The following is a 22,579-nucleotide window of genomic DNA, read 5'->3' as shown; positions in this document are numbered from 1 at the left end:
GGTTTTGGTTTGAATGCGTGGAGCAGGTTGTGGATCCATTTAATTCTTATTTCAAAGTGTCATGACTGCAGGCTTTAAAGCAATAAAATGAGAGGGTCTGAATACTTTTGCAAGGCACTGTACACGTCTGCGAGCATTCCCTACCTTGGCCATGCGACGCATAAACTGCCCATTAGATCAATTAGTTTACTGCATTTTCATAGTTTATTGATGCAAGTTTATATTCCTCTATTGTAAGATCTACTTCTTAAGAGCACCACTACATACAATATTTCTATGGAAAACAGTGTATTGCCAATTGGTATAATGGATTGGTGTAACCCAATGGTTTAAACTGAATTTATTTCCATGAATTGTGCTGCAAACATTCAATTACAAATCTGAACACTGTGGCCTCCATTCAGAGAAACTCAGGGGTGAACTGGAGGGCAAATCAACAGCGCGGCAGTAACGGAGGTGAGGAGTCAGCCGACAACATTACACATTGTAAATACCAGTCCTTTGCGATTTGTTGTTTGAATACTTTTTGCAATATGGTTTGTAAACATGTCACATATGAGTCAGAAAACCAAGAAATCATTTAGATGGCATTGTTCAGGGTTTTAAGATGAGTCTTGATACAGCATAGATAAAATTAATAGACAATATTCCTTAATGCCTTATTTTAATCCAAAAATTAGCAAAATCGTTTTTGAAATTCAATCACAAGCCGCACATTTCTGTCATTTGGTAGTTTAGTGCCATCTACTGTACAAACCTTAAACTGGAACAATAATGAAAGTCATTAATGAAGATTATCAATAATTCCCCACCCTTCACAGCATTCTACCCCAGCATTTATAAAATGATGGGACTTATCCTCAATGAGAAAAAAGCACCAAGCAAAATTTTTTTTTTTTTTTTTTTTTTTTTTTAATTTTTACAAATAACTTATCTGTTACAAAGACAGTTTTCCCAGCTAAAACCAAAAAAAAAAAAAAAGTAGATATCCAAATTAGATTTTTATTAATAAAACGTACTGTATTAACTGACTCAATCTTCACACAGAACTGCAGATGAAGCTGAAAACTGAGTTGCTCTTGATTAAAAAATTAAAGTCTGATGTATATGCTCTGGGATTTCGGTACCAAATTTATTTCCATGATTTAGAAATTAAGTACTTGATTAAAAAAAAAAAACTTGCATAGATTGATAGAACAACCATTAAAAAATGTGCAGCAGCCCTACACAACATGTGACAAACTTTACAAATTCCTTAAAAACTATTTCACAAATGTAAAGAAATGAACTGGTAAACTTATGTTTTTTTTTTAAAAACATCATTATCAAACCAATACCAAAGTAAACGATTTAGGGGAAAAAAATGTGGGATTTCAATTGAAAAAAGTGTTTCATCACTGCTGATCCTGCGGTTTAATTCTCAGAAGTCAGGCATGATGAAAATGAAAAAAAAAGTTAAGAATATTCGGGGAACTAAAAAGGGTATTGTTTGTATATATACAGATCTATTGACACTGTTTTCAATCTCCAATCTGAAAGTCCTTACAAAGGTAGCCTTCAAATTAGGTTTCGTGTGGACTGCACTGACAACCCCATCGTTCATTCTCAACACCAGACCATCATCCTGCCTGAATGAGTCACTTTATACAAAGTATTCATGAAACAATTTTAAGTCCCTCTTTTAGCCTCAAACTTTAAAAACCCCCGAAACATTTACAACCACAAGTTGTAAGATAAGTTGGCCGTTTGTCATCTGCTGTGAGCTTCAGTCTTGATTTGTAAAATCTCAGATTCAATCCGAATTAAAATCTCCATCTTGCGTCTTAGCTGCATCTGCAGGTCATACGTGGAATATCAACATTTACAGGAGCAATGAACAGACTGAGCAGAGAAAGCTCGTGCATAGATTCATATTTTTGCTCTTTTTTTTTTATTTAAGGCTTCACTTCTCACAGATAAAGTAAAAAGCTTAAAGGGACATCGTGCTTATTTGCTTTAAAGGAAAAAAACAGTTAATCAAGACTATTACACTATACTTACAGGAAATACAAGAAACTCTTAGCGTGAAGAAAAAAGTAATTTAAAGCAGATTCTAAAACTATGTACAGTAAGAGAAGCTTGGGGGTATTTTTCACTGTGTACTGTACATACAAAGCATGCAGTTTCACTTCCATTGTGTTGTACTGTGGATTGTAGAGACGCAGAGTGGAGGCAATCAAGGAGAGGGACGCGGTGAGTATCAGTGCCAGTAACACTGTTTTCTTCCCAATATCCTTTGAAAAAACAGCAACCAATTAGATGGTCCAGACTAGCTTCTTAATGTTTATTTTTTCCCTTCAAATGTAGTGTGACAGTGGATTTTTCCCCTCTTTGAACCACTGAAAGACGTGTCCCCAGTATCACAGAAAAGAGGGCAAAGTGAATCGTAGCACCCTGCCCTGACCATTACACTGAAGGGAAGCACTGATAATACTGCACATGGAAGAAGAGGCCTCTCGTGAAAAGTTTATGACATTTACTTTAAAAATTGAACAGGTTCCCCGAAGTGCCGTTGTCCCAAAGGTGAGGTATTATCAGCTCTATTCGTTATTAAGTACACAACCTGTAAACACTATCCAGTCAAGCCTTCAGCGGACAGCATCCTACATAAAAGCTGTGAAACAATGAATGAAGAAGAAAGAAAAAAAAAAAAAAAAAAAAAAAAAAACCTGGCCAGATCTTATTCATGAAAAAAAAAAAAAAACACCTTTTCTAATCTAGTTTTAAATTCTCATAAAAAAAGGAAAAGAAGAAAGGGTACGGGTGCCTGGTGGCTCAGAAGTGCCTGGGAAATTCACACTGTTCACAGCGGTTGAGGGCCGGGTGGTTTAGGAAGGTGCAGGCTGTGCAGCTCCACTGGGCCCCCTCATCCTCCTCCGTGTCTGCTACAGTCTTTGGGGTCTTAGCAAGGGATCTCTGTTCTGGTGGGGAAAGGAAACGAGAACCACAGAGGGTTACAAACAAAAAGATATACACTGATTATTATTACTGGGCTACAAGCAGAAATGCAAAAACACCAGGATACGGTAATGAAAGGCTTTTTTCAATTTAACAGGCCTGCATTGGGGGGGGGGGGGGGGGGGGGTTTATAAGTTTGCTCACTAAACCTACAAATGATGCAGTCTGCCATGTGCACCTTCTGAAGAAATTCTGACTCGGATTGACAGCACTGTTATTATCTGGGACGGATTCAGTTCATTAAATTATGCATTCCTCTCCTTCTGCCGACAAAGGGGAACATTGTTGTGCTCTCTCTCGATAGTGTACTGCAGCACAGAGGTCTTATGGCTGCAAAACCACCAATGTCTCCACCTACAGTGGTTACCACATGTGGCTGTAAATTGACGGAGAGAAAAAAAAGATGTTGTAAAAGAAAGAACTTCCCAGCCTCCCAGGGTCTTCCAGGCTGCAGCTGTAAAGACTTTGTATTTGAAGAAAACAGTTGTAGTGGTAACAACAGGATAAGCTGTCAGTGAACAATTAGAGGTATGTGAAGCCTGTCCTACAATATTCAGAGAAAGCAGCAAGATGTATAACAAGCCATTTCTAAAATGGTAACACTGTGGTATAATTTCAGTTCAGTCACTGCATGCTCTGAGACTTCAGCTCAAGATCAAAGGTTAGTTTCACCACAGCTTCAATGCAATCAGTGCTTTAAAAAATAAATGATATTCAGTCTGCTCGGAAGGATTTAAAACTACTTGCAATGGATTGGATCTCAAAACTTGAACCATCATCATGTCAACCAAAAACATCAAGCAATTTATTACGCATGCATCACACTGTATCCTAAGTATATTACAATTTTTCACATGATGAAACGATGATGAAACATGATGATATTAGACCCTAACGACAGACAATCCTGTTGGGAAAAAGGCTTTGCAAAGCTGGTATTTTTCCCCCTACATATCTAACTTCATTAGTTTTAAAATGTTGGAAATCACTGAAAATGCTGCTTTTGCTACAGTAATACTTTAATGTACTAGAGCTCTGTGCCGGAGGCATGCAAAGGATAACTTAAATCACATGAAATGAGTCAGCATGCACAAATGTAAACAAAGTAATGCAAAGTTAAATACAGGACATAATATAAAAAGGGAAAGTAAGACAAACCTGGTTAAAGTGGTGTTTATTTAGTAACTTTAAAAGTACTACAGCCTTTTGGCTGGTTTCACAGACCCTGATTAGTGCCAGTCTTAAGACCACTCGACCTAACATAACATTGGGAAGGCCAGGACTAGTGCTAATGTAGGTCTCTGAAAACAGCCCTTTGTGCATGACAAAAACAGGATAAAGGTACATCATAACTACAATAGGCTTCAAGAGCACATTATTGTTGTCAATAGATGAATACCATATAAATACGACTGTATGGAGTCAGTAAATTTAGTAATACTACATTAGCTCTGTTGCTGTACTTTATTGCAATGCCCCTACAAACAAGCTGATAAAGTAATGTACCCTGGATTTGTATAAGCCACATCACAATTTTTTTAAGACAGGCATATTTTTAAGAGAATAACTATTAAGTTCAATTAGAAACATAAATCAGGAATATTTGCTTATGATTTAAAATAATGTTTTTATATAGATATAAAATGTATTTAAACAGTCATTTTATAAGGTGCTGAATTCAGAGTATGAAATTAGTTTTTAGCAGTAACCCCATTTTAAGATATAAATTCTGCAAACATACAGAAGACTAACATGGTATTTTTGGAAAGTTAGAATTAATCTGGGTTTAAAAACAAACAATATACAGTGAGGGAAAAAAGTATTTGATCCCCTGCTGATTTTGTACGTTTGCCCACTGACAAAGAAATGATCAGTCTATTATTTTAATGGTAGGTGTATTTTAACAGTGAGAGACAGAATATCAACAAAAAAATCCAGAAAAATGCATTTCAAAAAAGTTATAAATTGATTTGCATGTTAATGAGGGAAATAAGTATTTGACCCCTTCGACTTAGTACTTGGTGGCAAAACCCTTGTTGGCAATCACAGAGGTCAGACGTTTCTTGTAGTTGGCCACCAGGTTTGCACACATCTCAGGAGGGATTTTGTCCCACTCCTCTTTGCAGATCCTCTCCAAGTCATTAAGGTTTCCAGGCTGACGTTTGGCAACTCGAACCTTCAGCTCCCTCCACAGATTTTCTATGGGATTAAGGTCTGGAGACTGGCTAGGCCACTCCAGGACCTTAATGTGCTTCTTCTTGAGCCACTCCTTTGTTGCCTTGGCTGTGTGTTTTGGGTCATTGTCATGCTGGAATACCCAACCACGACCCATTTTCAATGCCCTGGCTGAGGGAAGGAGGTTCTCACCCAAGATTTGACGGTACATGGCCCCGTCCATCGTCCCTCTAAAGCGGTGCAGTTGTCCTGTCCCCTTAGCAGAAAAACACCCCCAAAGCATAATGTTTCCACCTCCATGTTTGGTGGTGGGGATGGTGTTCTTGGGGTTATTCCTCCTCCTCCAAACACGGCGAGTTGAGTTGATGCCAAAGAGCTTGATTTTGGTCTCATCTGACCACAACACTTTCTCCCAGTTCTCCTCTGAATCATTCAGATGTTCATTGGCAAACTTCAGACGGGCCTGTACATGTGCTTTCTTGAGCAGGGGGACCTTGCGGGCGCTGCAGGATTTCAGTCCTTCACGGCGTAGTGTGTTACCAATTGTTTTCTTGGTGACTATGGTCCCAGCTGCCTTGAGATCATTAACAAGATCCTCCCGTGTAGTTCTGGGCTGATTCCTCACTGTTCTCATGATCGTTGAAACTCCACGATGTGAGATCTTGCATGGAGCCCCAGACCGAGGGAGACTGACAGTTATTTTGTGTTTCTTCCATTTGCGAATAATCGCACCAACTGTTGTCACCTTCTCACCAAGCTGCTTGGCGATGGTCTTGTAGCCCATTCCAGCCTTGTGTAGGTCTACAATCTTGTCCCTGACATCCTTGGACAGCTCTTTGGTCTTGGCCATGGTGGAGAGTTTGGAATCTGATTGATTGATTGCGTCTGTGGACAGGTTTCTTTTATACAGGTAACGAGCTGAGATTAGGAGCACTCCCTTTAAGAGAGTGCTCCTAATCTCAGCTCGTTACCTGTATAAAAGACACCTGGGAGCCAGAAATCTTGCTGATTGATAGGGGATCAAATACTTATTTCCCTCATTAACATGCAAATCAATTTATAACTTTTTTGAAATGCGTTTTTCTGGATTTTTTTGTGGTTATTCTGTCTCTCACTGTTAAAATACACCTACCATTAAAATTATAGACTGATCATTTCTTTGTCAGTGGGAAAACGTACAAAATCAGCAGGGGATCAAATTCTTTTTTCCCCTCACTGTATGAATGGCATATTTCAGTTTTGTTAATTTTCGGTTTAAAAGAAAATGCAGATAAATACTGCATTTTAAAGGGCACATATGTAAACATTTTAATTATATTTAACCACATAGGCCACTTTAATGCATTAAAAAGCTCTGTATGCCAAAGTGTTTTAAAATGTATTTTTTCATATAGCTGCACATCTGTTACCGTTTAAAAGCCAAATAAATCTGTTGTTTATTACTTTAATAAACTTAAGGACAGGTAAGGAACCAGTTGCAAATGGTTCCAGGATATAGATTATATACATACATATACACATATATACATTTACAAACACACACCATTAGTCTAAATTATGGAACCACATGTAAAAATCATTGTGTAATATAATTGAGACTAAGTGCATCTAACCATATCAAAATACAATGTAAAATTAATATTTTGCTATTATTTTGCATAAGACTCCTCATCAAAATATTCCCACTTGAGAGCACTCATTAGTTCACACTCTGGGCTTTCTGTCACTCAACATCAAAACCTATTATAGCCTTTGATCCATGTCTATTCAGTCAACATCACCAGCTATTACTGTTAAGTATGAAGCTATAGTTGCAGCCATAGCAGCATACAGATGCATAAGCAAAGCAGTGCAGATAACCGAAAAACAGTATTATATCAATTTCAAAAAGCTGATTTCCAAGATCAAAATGTTTGCACTAGTTATAAGAGCATATATTATAACACATATTATAACACAGCATAAGAGCACTGCAAAAGAAGAAAAGACCAGGAAAGAAAAAGCAGGCAGTGAAGGAAAGATACCAACCCAGAGGTAAAATAGGTGGGAAGGTGGTGGGGTCTTCCTTTAACTTTGAATTTATTATCCCTCTCCTGTCTACAATGCCTAAACAATCTGGGCCTGACAGCTTTAAAGGAGATGATGAAATTGGATAATGGGCTAAGTAAAATGGAAAAATATTAAAAACATTTCTCAAATAAAACATGACTAAGTATAAGAAAAAACATGTTTTGTATCTATTATAAAAAGGTTTGATGGTGTGGGGATGATGCTTCTCTCCTATCCTTAATTTAGATTGAGGGTTTATCTACACCTTCCTACCTAGTAGTACTAGTACCATTATTAATTTCACGATAAAAAGAGAATGAGATATTATGCGTACATAAATCAAGTAAAGCAGGGTTGGGGAGAAACTTAAATGACTAGGAATTTTTTTTTTTTTTCTCTCTTTTTTTTTCCCCCCTCTAACACTTACCAACAGTTAAAGTACCTTTGGGCTTGGGTGGAACAGGACCTAGGAATCCAATGTTGTCATAAAAGTTATGAATTGCACTGGGATTAAAGTGTGGTCCTGTAACGAATTAAAACAATTGATTACACTACATTTTCTATACACCACTGCAACCGAAGACTGCATCAGTTTACAGAACAATGAGAGAGTAATTACAGAACAGAAAAATAAACCAAAGTCATTAGAGTAGGTGAATTTACAGAAAACACGAAGCACAGCATTAAACACCTTCCACTAAAAGACAACTGCACCAAAAGGCACAATTACCATTTCACTGATAAGACTTATCAGCTTCACATTTTGTTTTCAATACACAGTATTAATAATAGAATTACATACATGCTTAATGTGAAATCATACTTGAAAAGATTTGTCTGTGCCTACTTTGTTGACAATTCCCCAGTGACATGTGATTAGTGAAATGTTGCCAAGAGGATAATAAATCCCTTGCTGCCAACCAGCAACAGGATGCAATTCAGGAAACAACTGCTAGTTAACAGTACAATAGCAGTACCTTCACTGAATACAAAATGCTTTCTGCTTCTAGAGGGAATACGAGTAAGTCTTGTAAAACCAAAATAATTATGTATTGATTAAATTAAAACAGTTGTGTGCATTTCAGGAAATATTAGTTGCAGCAACAATGGAAAAACAATTCATACAATTTGCCCAACTAGTGTTTCTTCTTATTGATAAAAAAATTGAGAATTACACAAATTACACTTGTGAAATCATATTCAGAAAAAAAATAGTATAACAAGCTTATTAAAACCACATTCATGTAGTTGTAATTGATGTAGGCTATATATGCTATAATGCTTTGTTGAAAGTGGCTTTTAACAGACTGTTTACAGAACATTTCCCCGCACAGGTGTTGTACTTCTGGATATACGATTTGGGACACATTGTCAATAGTTTGACAAAAAAAAATACTCGGCATACCTCTTGTTTGCAGGAGATCAATTTCTTTGGTTAAGCAGTCTATATCAATCTGCAGTATTCTGTTCTTGCATCTTAACTGCTGCATTTCCTCAATCTTAAAATACAAAAAATACATGCATAAATAAATACACAGAACAAAAAATGCCATCCTAAGATAAGTCCACAAAATCAACTCTTCTGCTTGAGTCATGAACCCTGCCAGCTTTTAGATCAAAGTCAAACCAAAGTCAAAGTTCATGTCTGACCTAGAGGGGTTTGTTGAGTGCCGGTTTAATTGGATGACATCAACAAAACAGACACTAAGGGCACTGCTGCATTGGTTTGTTTTAAGTTGTATTCTGGTGCTCAAATTTAATAATTTAGAAATGGCTAAACGATCTCTATAAACTGACAACTGTTGACCATAGCAGATAGAACAAGACCAGGACAAGATGGACCCAACTTTTCCTGTAAGAAAAAAGGAGGCTACATTATATTCAGCTATGTGTTCATCTCCAGCTGAGACAAGAGGTCTCACATGAAAAGGTGTTGGTAACTTTGCTCGATATTGCGGATATGTAAAATAGAAGATAGGGAAATCCTTAACCCATTATACGTCTAAAGTAATATACAAATTACAGAACATCAAAATAAATGTAAAATTTGATGCTGGCATGGAGTTGTGACCCTTACTTTATCAAAAAAACAAAAAATTGCCATTATTCAACTGCACATTGTGCAGCACTAGATGCAAGTTGAAAAATAAACTGAAATTTTATAAAATACATAAAATGTAATATTTGAATGTACAAAAAAACAAATGCACTGAGATTTCTGTTAATCCTAGCATTTCTGCAGTTTCAGGAAACCACCAATTGCATATAAGCAAAAATGTAAGTTACTTTTTTTTCATTGCTTGTATTTTCCACTTTAAAACCTTCAGGCTGCTATACAGGGGCCTAAAATGTGCAAAACATCATGTGGCATTTTCAACATTTTCCTTTGTGTATATGTATGTATAGATATTTTCACATCAAAATCTAGATATAGATTCCTTTTGTAACCTACATTTTCAGATTCACAGGCCTCTCCTTAGCCTGGTACAAGCCACTACATTTATTTAAAAAAAACTGATAGGGTTCCATTATCCCTACGGCTTTTCAGAAGCGATTCTGTGTTTGGTGAAAGTGCATTATGTAAATCCAGGCATTATTAGTCTCACAAATACTTTGTTTCCATCCATGAATTAGGCCTAGCTGGATTAGTTCACATCCCTCATATTTTGTAAATTTTATATTTTTCAAGCCGTATGGGACTTATGTATAGTCTGCTATAGAAATAGATGTGTTGTTTCCACAGCTGAGCAAATCTTTAAGTTTAATTCTTATTTTATTTTTTTCCCCCAATACCCTCAATGTTTGCATTTGTATTGTCAAGGTGTAGAGACGAGCATTGAAATTAGTAAAGGTCTGAGGTACACATTTGAAATGGTAATCATGATTAATTTAAGAATGCTACCAAAATCCACAGGAAGAACTGCACACTTTTCTCCAAGGATCCATCTAGCATCTACTGATGAAATCTTGATTTCAGAATCATCAGTTTGTTGGGTTCATCCTATGACAAAGTGTGGCTAAACAAAGTAACACAAATTCTGGCCAAAGCCACTAGGACTCACAGAGGGGGTTTGGGAAACAGAGTTTGATCTCTGCAGACGTCGTTGTGTGAGGTCGTTCTCCATTTCATTGACCTCTGCTTTTAGTTTTTCCAGCTTCTTCTTCTTCTGCTCGAGCTCATGCCACAGTCGCTCCATCCTGGCTTTCTGATGTATCAACAGAGCTGTAAGGGAGGTCAGGGGTACAGTAAACTGGACGGCTTTGAGAAGCTTCAGAGGTCCATACAGTACCTGCTGTTCACACTAATATACTACAGAAAAAGGGTTTCCATTTTACAATTAATATATGTGCTAGTACCAGTAAAAATGTGCCTTAACAAAAATTATGAAATTCAAAATTTGCAGGTGCCATGTGTTTCATAGATTTAAATTTGATAAAGCATTTCTACAAAGAGGATTATTACAAAGGTTTTTCAACATGTTTCCATGCTTCAGCTGTTCTACTGGAGCACTGGATTTCACTTAAGAACTAAATGTCATAGTGCTTGTTGTGTTTAGGTATTTCTAGAAACAAATTCAAATTATGCTGAAAACTCCAAAACATACACATACATTTAAATTCAAACTGTCCATTGACAGGTTTTACACATTTAAGACATAACAGTGATTCCGATTCAGATTAAAATAATTAAGATTTTCCAATAAAACCAAGTATGACTTTTTTTGTTCTCTATGACTGCCTCATACGTCTTTTGTGTAAGTGAGAAAACTACAATTACTGCTGTTGTGACAGCATTTCTTTTCAATGTTGTACAAAATAAACCTTCCAACTTTCTGGTAGGTAATCGCAGAAATAATTTTTAAGTTTTTACCTCAGCATACACATTTTCAACTAATACTAATAAGCTGCTCAGGAATGTTTACACCCTTTTACAAATAAGTTTTATTTCTGGAAAGCTTTAAAGTTAAACATATCAATAAGGCTTTCTGCAAAGAGCAGTAGTGCATAGAAAACCATCTGTAGTCACTTAATTCATGGAATTCAAAGATTGAAAACCCTGTCCGTTTTAATTTGAATGTAGACACCGTATAATATCAAGATGAAAACAATTAAAAACACTTTTATTCACATTAACTTATTTTGGACATTGAAGAATCTGACTCAAGCATGAATGACTCTATATTAGCTAACATGGAAAGAGTGGGAGTCGGCAGCTGAACAGAACCACAAAGTAGTCACTGCAGTAAGAGGAGGACTGTGAATGAATCACATGTTATCCAGTCAAAACTCCAAAAAAGGAAGTGCTTTGCTTCAACACTTTACACTCCAGCTACTGGGTACTTCCCTATCTAGTGAGTAAATGCATGTTGTGCTCTTATACCTCTTTTCTATCTCACACATGAAAGACAACAAAAACAAACCCAAACATCATATTAAAATATAGGTATAATAGTTCTTAATGAGCATTCCTAAAGCACGCTCCTGTCCCCGAGAGGTCTGTTCTGGAATTCGTCCTTTGCTCTAACACCACTCTGTGTTTTGATTTCCCCTCTAATGTGTTAGATGGAGACACAGATTATATATATCTATCTATAATCTGTCTCTCTATATACAACTATCCTTCTTCAGGGTTATGAGAACAAATTTTGCTACCACTTTTACCACTATCGAAGTTACTGGTGTGATGACTGGTGTGTGTTGGCAGGAGTATAGCAAAGTATGTGAATTCTAGATTAGGAACTTTTGACACTTAAAAGTGTAACCTTCAAACCTGTGGTTGCTGTCTATACCCCTAAAGGAGTGTTTATTCTGTTTCAGGACATGAGCACAGGATTTATCTTCCACTCTGCTGTTTCAGCGTTATAGTCCTAGCCTAATAAATAATGAGATGTTATTGTTTTCTCCTCTAAATTTACAAAATTAACCAAACAGCAGTGTGTAAAAAGGAATATAATATATATATATATATATATATATAAAAAAAAAATCATCATTCCATTTAACTGTAAAATGCTCGTTTCCACCCAAAATGTCATATGAATCAGATTCTTCATTGCCTTGAACTTACATAAGAAATATTATTGGGAAACAAGGTCATACATTCTATAAAACCATCTCAACAAAGTTTTTAAAGGGTGGTTCTTACCTTGTGTATAGGCAGCATCATCAGAGCCCATGCTGAGTCTTCGGGCCTCACTGGGCCTGTCCCTGTGTGTCGACACTGGGTCTGAGAGATGATGGGACTCAGGCTCCACAAAGTGATCTGAAGGGAGGCTGAGAAGATTGGTGGGCTCAAAAGTAGGGGAAACTACGCCAGGAGAGACAGCCGGAGGCTTGTTAGGCGAAACGGTGATTTTAAAAGTGTATTTGGTGTTGGGCTGAGTGACGACCACGCGGGGGGAGGTGGCCGTGGCGCTGCCACCCATGGAGGCCCGGGACTTGGGAGGGTGGTGGTGGATATAAGCAGGGGACACGCTCACCTGGCCCGACATGTTCCTGGGCCCTGTTTGGCCCGGCAGGGGAGGGTTTGCCGAGATGTAGAGAGTGGGGGGGTTTCGACAGCCGGCGTCATCTCCCGAGGCGTTGGCCGAAATGTAAAATTTGGGCTGAGAGCGGGATCCAGAGGAGGCCATCAAGGCCTCATCAGGGGCGGCAGTAGATGCCGAGGGCGGGCTGGCGGCAATGTAAACGGTGGGTTGACTGCGGCTCAGGGCTGGGCCACCGATGGAAAGGGGGGCTGTGGAGCTCATACCAGCAGCAGCGACAGATGAAGAGCAGGAGACCGAAGAGGAGGAGGAGCAGGTGGAAGAGGAAGACCGGGGCCCGCTACCCGACCCTACGCCTCCGCCGGGGCGCAGAACAGCAGTCGTGGTGGAGTTGCTCCGCTGGGGCGATTCAAGTTTGATTTCAATCTGGTTCTTGCGTGGCCCAGTGGAGATGTTCTGTATGTTGTACTGGCTAAAGGACGAAGGTGCGGGCGTGGTGGAGGAAGAAGAGGAGGATGAGGAAGAGGGCAGGCCTCCAGTAGGAGCCTGAAGGAAGGAAGGCGCTTGAGGAGTAGTGGGCGAGCTAATGGGCATGTAGACATGTGACGTCTGGTGGCCCTGCGACTGGTGCGATGAGGTATGTGAGGAGCTATACTGGGAGGAGGGAATTGTCCAAGTGCCAGACAGCTGGGAGGGGTGGGAAATCTGGTAGACCTGCTGCTGCTGAGAACTGGGGCTATACTGTGGCCAGCCCACTTGCTGCTGCTGGTGATGCTGTTGTGATTGTCGGGTTGTACCAGATTGAGAGACATAAGGCCTTATATAGATAGAGTTACCCTGTGGACTGTTTGGGGCAGGTGGGGGCCCACCGTGTATGTGCAAAGAGGTGGGAGTGTTACGGCCAGTCTGAATATTGGGAGCCAGCGTGACGGTGATGGGATTGAACCTTGGTGCCTGCTGGGAGCCCATGGAGTGTCCTTTGGTGCCCAACTGGTACAGTCCAAGGTGTTGGGGTGGGTGTGGTTTTCGTGATGTGTCCATAACACCAAAGACGTTTAAGCTTGAGGGCACCTGCACCGGAGCCGACTGGGGTTCCTGCTGAAAAAACTCACTGTTGGGCTGTCCTGCCTGAAGCGGCCCGTCACTGAGGCTGTGGGCCAGAGTTCTGCTGCCATTCATTCTCACTCCGTCCCGCAATGAGGGCTGGTGCACATTCTGAGATTGCAAGCCCAGGTTCAGCTGGGTCATGTGATTTCGGAGTCCTGAAAGACTTGAATCGTCCGAGAAATTCTGATTTCCTTCACCGTAAAGATAGGCAGTGCTCACCTGGGACAATAATTCACAACAGGCATCCAAATTGTTGTTGTTCTAAGGAGAAATGAAATGAAATTGTGAATTTCCTTAGTGTGCTTCCCAAATCTGAATAAATCCACAAAATACTGTGATCTTAAAACTGGGAAAGCTGAGGATACACTCACCTGCAATATGCACTGGGATACAACACCTTCAGGCACTTCAGGAAACTTCTGGCACAGGTCATGCAAAACCTGGATGTCAATTTGGTGGCTTCCCTGGGCCATTCGTGTATTGCCAGGTCAGGACTGATTGCTCTGTACTGCACCTCAGGGCCTCAGTAGCAGCAGCTCTCCCAGTGCTTAAGCATTTTCTGCAAAATACAGTGTACATCACATGAAGGTCTCTACACACTGAACTAGAGCACTTTGTGCCTCTTGCATTAACAAGCATGTTTCATGTCGGTGAAGAGCTTAGCCCATGCCATAATAGAGGAACAGACCACCAGCTTAGTTAGTATTCCACCCAAAAGCTAGGTTTTTTGTGTGTACATGCGTCTCTGGCCACAGCTAATAATGTAGGCCCCATATAATACAGCACTGCCCTGCACACACAGACACATATACACACAATTATACACATCATATTTAGATGCCTAATTCATGTAAAACAATGTTCTGATTGGGATGCTTCTGATTCTCTTTCTAAAATAAAATCCTTAGTACCTGCAAAGTATGGAGTTTGTGACAGCCTCCAAATGCCTGCTAACATCATAGTTATTGTAGCGTAATATACTGACATTGCTTGAATTACATTAAAGTCACTATAAGAAACACAAAAACAACCGGGTCCAACAGTTCAACATTGGATGGAAGAACTCTTTCATACATGCCAACAATTTCTTATTTTTAACCCCCTCTATTTTAAAGCTTTCTTCAGAGGAGTACTAAAATAGAAAGCAACTGCTGTCCAAGTTTATATTCTATATTGTTTTTAAAAAAACAAAATCAAACTTGTTTAAGAAGCAGGTTTATGTAATCAAGAGTGTGTAATGCATATAAAGAGAAACTGCAGGGTTAGGCATGATAATATTATAATTTAAAACATAGAAAAGTTTCTCAAAATGCATGCCAGAAGTTTAAGAACACAGTGCCTAAATTAGAGTACTAGAAGAGGATGATTGTTATATAATAAAGTGCCTTATAAGATACAGATTTTGCAGACAAACAAAAATAAATATATATATATATATATATATATATATATATATATATATATATATATATATATATATATATATATATATATATATATATATATAAAATGAAAATAACATGTCAGGGAATTACTCAAATCGCTTCATCTTCATACATTGGTTATCTCCTCATAATAATCTTGGCATACATCTACCAGAATGCATCTTAAAAAATTGCTTTAAAATGAAAAATGAAACCAATATAAAGAAACAGAAAAGAGAGAGGCAGGGTTTGTTTAATTTTAAGTAGAAATGTGAGAAACAACCAGAAAATAATGATGGGAAGACACTTGCAATCATGAGCAGTGCAACACAGTATATTACAGATTCAGACAGCACAAACAGGTTTGCCAAAGATGTATACTCACTACCACTTCACTGGGTATTCAGATGGTACTTTGCAAGCTAAAGAAACTACTTGACCAGATGGACGGAAGTGACCTTAAAAAGATGGCAATGACACTGGTACAAACTTATGAAATTGAAATGAACATTTGGTCAGTATATTTAAATTGAATACAGTTGTAACTAAAATGTAATTTATTGAGAAAAATTTTGATTACACATATTTACAAACTGAGAACATTTACAGCGTAAACTGCGCCTTATGAAATAGAACACTGTGTTCATTCGACCAAGAGGAGGGTTCGACATAGATCACAACCAATTTATCTCGGGAGGAAATCTAGGGCAGCACGCTGCGTTATATCAAGCGCAACATGTAAAGTTTGTTTCACAAAATAACACGAAATCTTCACCTCCCAATAGTTTAGACACTTTTTAAAAGTTACATTTTAACTGAACTTGGGTCCTCCATTACACGAAGATACACATATTATACCCTTTTTTGGTTACCAAGTGGTACCTTAAACCACCAATCCATTCACCACAGTAAGAGCTAAACTGAAGATTAAAAGAGTATACTACAGCACTCAGCAAATTAAATGAACCTTAGTGCAGGCTGTAATTAGATCAACACATTGTTACCACTACAGGAGTACTGACCCAAAACTCAAGACTGTTTTCTTCATAAAATACATTGGCTAATTAACCAATAGTGAGACCGTGGAGGTTTGCATTCATAATAGCAAATAAAGGGTTAATCAAAGTGCAGCTGAAAATATTTTTCTGGGTACAGCTGCTGTAAAATTCAAAACTGGTATAGTGGAGCTCTTGAGGCCATGCATCTAAGGTGTAATAGTAATATAAGGTATATCATCTCGGTAGTTACGAGATACCATTCTATATGCAAAGCAAATTTCACATAAACAACAATCAAAGTTGGCTTTAGTTAATCATGAGAATGATTGAAACCTCAAGTACCATCTTAAACAGGAAACGGCGCCCTGGTCAGCACCATTCTTCATGACTGATAAATTTTCAGCTCATATCAATCACCACTGCTTCCAGTCTGCAAAGTAACAAACTCCCATGTTTCAAAATTCTCTCAGCTTTCTGTTTTTGTGAGATTTTTTGATTAACTAAGCATTTTTGTTTAAAGAATACGTTGGATCTGGAGTCATGATAGGAAAATTATATTACTGGAGGGGTTGAAACTAAGTTGAGCCGGCCCTCCCGGGCAACGTGTCATGGGGTGGGGAGGAGGGGGCTTGATTTCATTGTATTTTCTTGTGTGGCTCATTACATCTTCTCATTCTTTGAAAGTGGCCCATGGTGAAACATAATTGGGGACCCCTGCTCTAGGCTTAGTCTCCAGTTATCCAGCACAGCCTCAGACATCACACTGAGGTGTGGGCAGGCTCAGCCTCCATTTTGACTAAGCAACTCAACAAAACTAGTTTGGATTAAAACAACTAAAATCTTCCTTGTGGGGGAATGAGGTTGGAAAGGAAAAAGAAAACCTCAAAATAGCTTTGATTACATTTTTTTTTCTTCTCTCTGTTCTGTGCTCCTCTATGTTCAACATATTTATAATATTTCTGCAAAACGGCTCTGTGGTACAGGGAGGACTACTTCAGACCACCTTTAATGGCACATAGCCACCAAGAGTGGTCTACCTCAGATTATAAGCTTCATGGAAAAACTCAGCCACTTACAGCTGAAGCAGAGCCCTAAACATTCACTATAGTAGGTCCTCTGACATTTAAAATATATTGAAAGCACTGTATGACCTAACACATGAGCATAAATCACTGTGGCTATTTGTTTCTAAACATGCTCTTTATAAAATTGAACCAGATATTGCTCTTATAGAACTGTGATTTACCAGACTATTGAACTTACAAAGAACTGAGATGACCACAACTTCTCCTAACAAGATACTTGATAATTTAATTGTCAACCAATGAATTCAAATCAACATTTGTTTTTCCGCTCAGAAAACGAGGAACATTGAAAATTGCCATTCAGAATACATAACAAAATCCATATTTGTTCAACTACAAAAATATTAACAGATAAAAAATGTAATAATCCAAAGGAATCATGTACAATTAATAATTATCAAAAGGGTTTTAACACTATTTTCATATTTATTAATAATAAGTTGGAGAGGTACACAGCATCTTTCCCCTAAATATCTTAGGAGTTGCTCCAAACACAGATGGAATCTCTTTGCCTAGAATTTAAATGTTGATAATAAGGGTGAATGCCTTTCACAGTCCAACCGGAAGAATCGCACTTCATGTGAAACAAATAACAGTATGAATTGACTTCACTCTTTTTAAACAAACAGGATATAGGTTATTCTCAGGTAAAATGTTTTTGTAGAAATGCAAATAACAAATATTTAAGCCTACCTTTAAACTAACCTTCAGGTACCAGACATAGCTCCCTGATGGTATTCATTGGCCTACAATCCTCGTTAATATTTTGTAAAAAGCTTGAATGATCACTTGATAAAACACATTTTTTCAAACAGTATTTGAAGGGACTGAACATTTTCCTTAAAATATCCTTGTTCTCAAGGTAAACATGTTATCTAACCTAGGTTCAAATAAAGAAGTCTTAAACTTTGTTAAAATGTGTTAATTTAAGGATTTTCTAAATTTCGGTCATGACAAAATCATCAAACTACTTTATTTTCCGGTTTAATTGTATTTGAATCAGTTTAGAATACTCACTTTCTAAATTTTAGCTAGTTAAAATGTTCCTCTATTGCCTACATGGCAGTTTCCATCTACTAAAGCATTGTTTTCTGCAGGATGGGAGGGGAATTGCTGTTCATCCAGCTGCAGTATTAGAGAGATCAGTACTGCAATGTGTGTTAAAATGAAAAGAGGAAAACAAAACAAAATGTGGGAAAGGGAGAATACAGGATAACATGAATGTCTAGGCCTTATGAAAAACAAAAATTGAGCTGGTGCAGCTTGGATCTTAGATGTGCACAATGCACAATTTGTAGGAAGTTAGTAGATCAAATCAGTAAAGGTGATGGGTAAGCTGAGTTTTTTGGAGGGGGGACGGAGACTTTATTTTTGGTTTTCCTTTCCGTTTCGGAGGGGGTTTGGGGAAAGGAAATCAAGAATTCTTTGCTGCTAATAGTGCAGCTGGCTGTTGATTAGAAGCAGGCAGACACAGACTCCCTAAACCAGCCCAGCGTTCAAAGGGCAGTGTGTGACAAAAAGAGGTGTTACCACAGGGAAACTTTGGCCTTGTTGAGCTTCATATTTGAAATAGTCCATTTACTTGTCCCTTTAAACAGAGAAAAAGTAGCTTTCTGGCAAATTAACAGAGTTTAAAAGAAACAAACTGATTTATTTTTTTAAACCATGTTTCAAAATAACTGTGTAAAAGCTGCTTGGCTAGTAACTTATTCTTACCATATGGGGGATTTTAAAAAAATAAAAGAGGGGGGGATTTAGCAGGGTGAAGCTTTCTTAGCTGCTTGCTGAAGCCTGTTCTCTCTGCTCCTCCCCCACCTCGTTTAGACAGAATTTCTGTGGGTTATAAAATGCTGAGTTCACCTTATCAGCCTCTTAGAAATGCGAGTGCTGCTGCATTCTGTCCGTGAAAATTACTATTAGCTCTTTGAGGAAATATACACACATACAGCAGTGCCAATATCACCCTGACCTCAATCTCTTCCACATAATTGAAGGTATTGTATGCTGAAGTGCCTGCTATGCTGGCTGAAACTAAAAACTGAGAATGAAGCCCTGCGGAAAACAATCACCCCATAGGGTTTAGTAGTGTATAAAGTCCTTCTCCTCCTTTTGCATTGTATACTTTCTGAAACAAGTTCTCTCAAAACCCTACGTTGCCAATTATTTGTAAATTATTGAAAACGCAAGAAAAAAAACGTGTCAGCAGTTTTCTAAGTTTGGGAGGGAAATATGTAAGGGTTTCTGTTCTCATTCTAAACAAAATCAATCATAAACCCTTTTTCAGTGGTTAGCTCACGTGATTATGGATATGGAGGTGAAGGGTTCATGCTACAGCTGGAAGTGACTCAGCCTAGAAAGAGGATATAAACAACAACAGTGGCTTGAGCCATCAGTTGTAAGGTTAACCTTTCTGCCAAAGTCCTTGAAATGAACAGAATAACCAATAACAATCCCACAGGAAAAAATTCTCAACAGTAGAGCTGTACTGTCTCTCTACTGCTTCCTCTGTTCTGTCAAAGGGTGACAGATCTTTACACATGATTTTACAACTAACAAGATATTTAAAAATGATATAAATGATATTAAAACAAATAAGATGTAAACCTTTCACAAAACAAAACCCATTACCACCATCATCCAACATATTGTGTGTACAAACAAAACATTATATGGGAACAGGTGAAAAAACAAAAATTGGAAATCATTCTAACCACAAAAAAAAAAAACTGTCTGGAATTTACCAAGAAAACAAAACCAACTAATTAATCTGCAAAACATAATGTACATAACATACCCCCGCATATCCTAATGATCAATTATACAGTAGAAATAGAGCCACAATATCAACAGGAAAAGTAATGAAAGTAAATGGCTATCCTTGACATATTTCAATTCCGTTAAGAACAGTTAAGTGGAAGACTCAACCATAAGGCCTACGTAATAAGGTTGTCAAAAATACCGATATTAAGATACTACCGTAATACCAAATTTCAGAAACAGTTCCGAGCTATGCATTCAGTAATATCGAAGTATCGGAGCACTGCACTTGTATAACGAAAACTGCGTGATTGCATCTTTCAATTAACAAAAAATAGTCTGTTTGTCCACACAGTGACAACATACGCCTCAGGTGGAAACAAAATCAGCCGGTCCCAGCGAGATCGAGGCTCCGCAAGCAGGAGTTGCGGAAGTGCGATAAACGAACGAGCATCAGTGCTGTGTTCTAGCGTGCGAGTGACAGCCTTTATGACAGAAATAAAGCTGTCATTTCACACATTTCAAGCAGACCAACAACACAGGAAGCCTGGGTTATCAAAATTCGCCGAGACATTGCACCACTTTTCTGTAGTATTTTTGTTCAATTTGGTATTAATTGGACTGATTACAATCGGTGAGCTCTTAACACTAGAACTGCCGAGGTTTCGGATTAAATACAATTCAGTAGTTTCACAACAACACTTCGCGCTGGGGCGGGAATGTGATTTATTTGATTTCGGCTGACTGTCCTGGCTACGGGAGCGCAGGTGCGGAGGCCGGGGACAGTTGATGGCGGGTATTTATGCGCTTTGACCGGAAGCCAGCGTGATGACATCGGAGTTGTTCACTCCCGAAATGTATGTATAAATTCCACCAATGTGTCTCCTTATAAAACAGCTGTGTTACCAAAACGAAAAATAAACAGTTGGATTAATCTTAATATTTTTACATATGAACATCACGCAACATTCTGCATTTTCAAGGCAGAAACACTGCATTCACATTTAAAATGTAATTATTTTTTTCAAAACGAGCGCATATAGGCTACATAAACATGAACAAACTAATAATACATTTTACACAAACTGCTGTAGAAATCGGTATGCACATATGCTAGCAAACGTACAATAAAAAAACAGTCCTAAAAATAGCATAAAATGAAAATATAACATGTCTGTGTATACAGCTCATACATGCATGCAGGAGGCGCTTTTCATCACTGCAGTGCATTCACCACAGACTGCACTTCAACAGCGGGAGACAGCGCAGCTCTGTGCATTGGGCAGCCGGCAGTGTCTTTACTGTGCAGCGCTGGTGATGGGCATCTTCAGTCCTGCACATACCGAACTGTAGTGCCAACAGCAGTCTAATAAACGCTAACAGCAGCCAGCCTATCGCCAGCCGCACCTGACACAAAATAATGAGCACATGATCAGACAGTGACTGGTCAAGGCATTCAATCAAGAGACCTGGGTTTGCAACGAGATCAAGAGTGAAATCCACAGGAAAGTTAGAAACTTACTGAGCCGATGAGAACAGGCAGATGAGAGCTAGATCAGGTGTGACTCGTCAATTGTGTATATTTTGTATCATCTGCTAATTAAATAAATAATGATAATATATGAATATATGTGTAAACGTGTACTGTTTTAGCTCTCAACACAATTCAAATGATTTCACAATGACTGAGTTCATTATAAAGCCCAGATTGTCAACTTTATTGTATTCAAGCCTACAGCATTAACTGTGGTCCGGCGGCTGAAGGAAGTATTTATAACTTATTACATTCGAAGGGTTTACAGCAAACGCTGTATAAGTATTTAAATAATTTTTGTTTGTAACATATAAGGACAGATAAGCTGGAAATTCACATACGCAGAGATATTTACTTTTGCACTGCAAAAGCCACCCAAAATATAGGGCTATGCAGTTCTAGTGTTCACTGATTCATAACAATTTAACAATAACACTTATTTATAAAACAAATATTATTGATTCAGCTATATCTAAAGTCATATTCATAATATAGGCCTAGGTAATGGTACTCGACAGTTTATTTTCTGGCTATCTGCCTTTAAGATTCTTAACCGACATGGCTTTATCTATTAAAACGTAAGTTAAACAGTATAAATTAGTTACCTTTACTATAACCAGTATTAATATTGTTTAACGGATCAACTATGGCTCAAGACTGTAGATATACGTGTCTTATTTACTGTATTCTTTTCTGGTCTGTATAATGACTGGTGTGCGTTATATGCATGTTCTGTATATCAAATAAAAGGACATTAAAATTCCCATATGGAACACATTTTCAAAATATTATAAATCTATGCAATAATAATGCAGTAAAACTTAAAACATGAATGTGCCTATTGACTGTTACTACATCAAGTCAGATTAAACCAGTCTCGGAATGCCGTGTTATGTTGGCAAAAGAAATTATCAAAATATACATATGTTACTAGCTCCCTGTAGTCTATTGTTCTGAAGAAAATGTT

The 22,579-nt window shown here is 38.0% G+C and overlaps 1 protein-coding gene across 2 annotated transcripts in view; it reads right to left on the bottom strand.

The window, feature by feature from the left end:
• Positions 1-988: 988 nt before the first annotated feature.
• Positions 989-22,579, bottom strand: part of tab2 (TGF-beta activated kinase 1 (MAP3K7) binding protein 2) — a 39,985-nt gene continuing 18,394 nt past the window's right edge. Inside the window, exons 2-7 of one of the 2 annotated variants that reach the window (XM_066699005.1) lie at positions 14,186-14,373; positions 12,368-14,075; positions 10,284-10,444; positions 8,627-8,720; positions 7,664-7,744; positions 989-2,960 (exon numbers count right to left, since the gene is read on the bottom strand). In XM_066699005.1, the coding sequence (XP_066555102.1) occupies positions 2,815-2,960; positions 7,664-7,744; positions 8,627-8,720; positions 10,284-10,444; positions 12,368-14,075; positions 14,186-14,287 (2,292 nt within the window). In that variant the 5' untranslated portion in view covers positions 14,288-14,373 and the 3' untranslated portion in view covers positions 989-2,814. Of the gene's footprint in view, positions 2,961-7,648; positions 7,745-8,626; positions 8,721-10,283; positions 10,445-12,367; positions 14,076-14,185; positions 14,374-22,579 lie in introns of both variants that reach the window. The other variant, XM_066698996.1, reaches the window with a different exon arrangement.

This window comes from Amia ocellicauda, chromosome 1 (genome assembly GCF_036373705.1).
Source record: "Amia ocellicauda isolate fAmiCal2 chromosome 1, fAmiCal2.hap1, whole genome shotgun sequence".
Classification (NCBI taxonomy): Eukaryota; Metazoa; Chordata; class Actinopteri; order Amiiformes; family Amiidae; genus Amia; species Amia ocellicauda.
The sequence above is the reverse complement of the archived record's forward strand: the minus strand, read 5'-3'. Positions and strand labels throughout refer to the sequence as shown.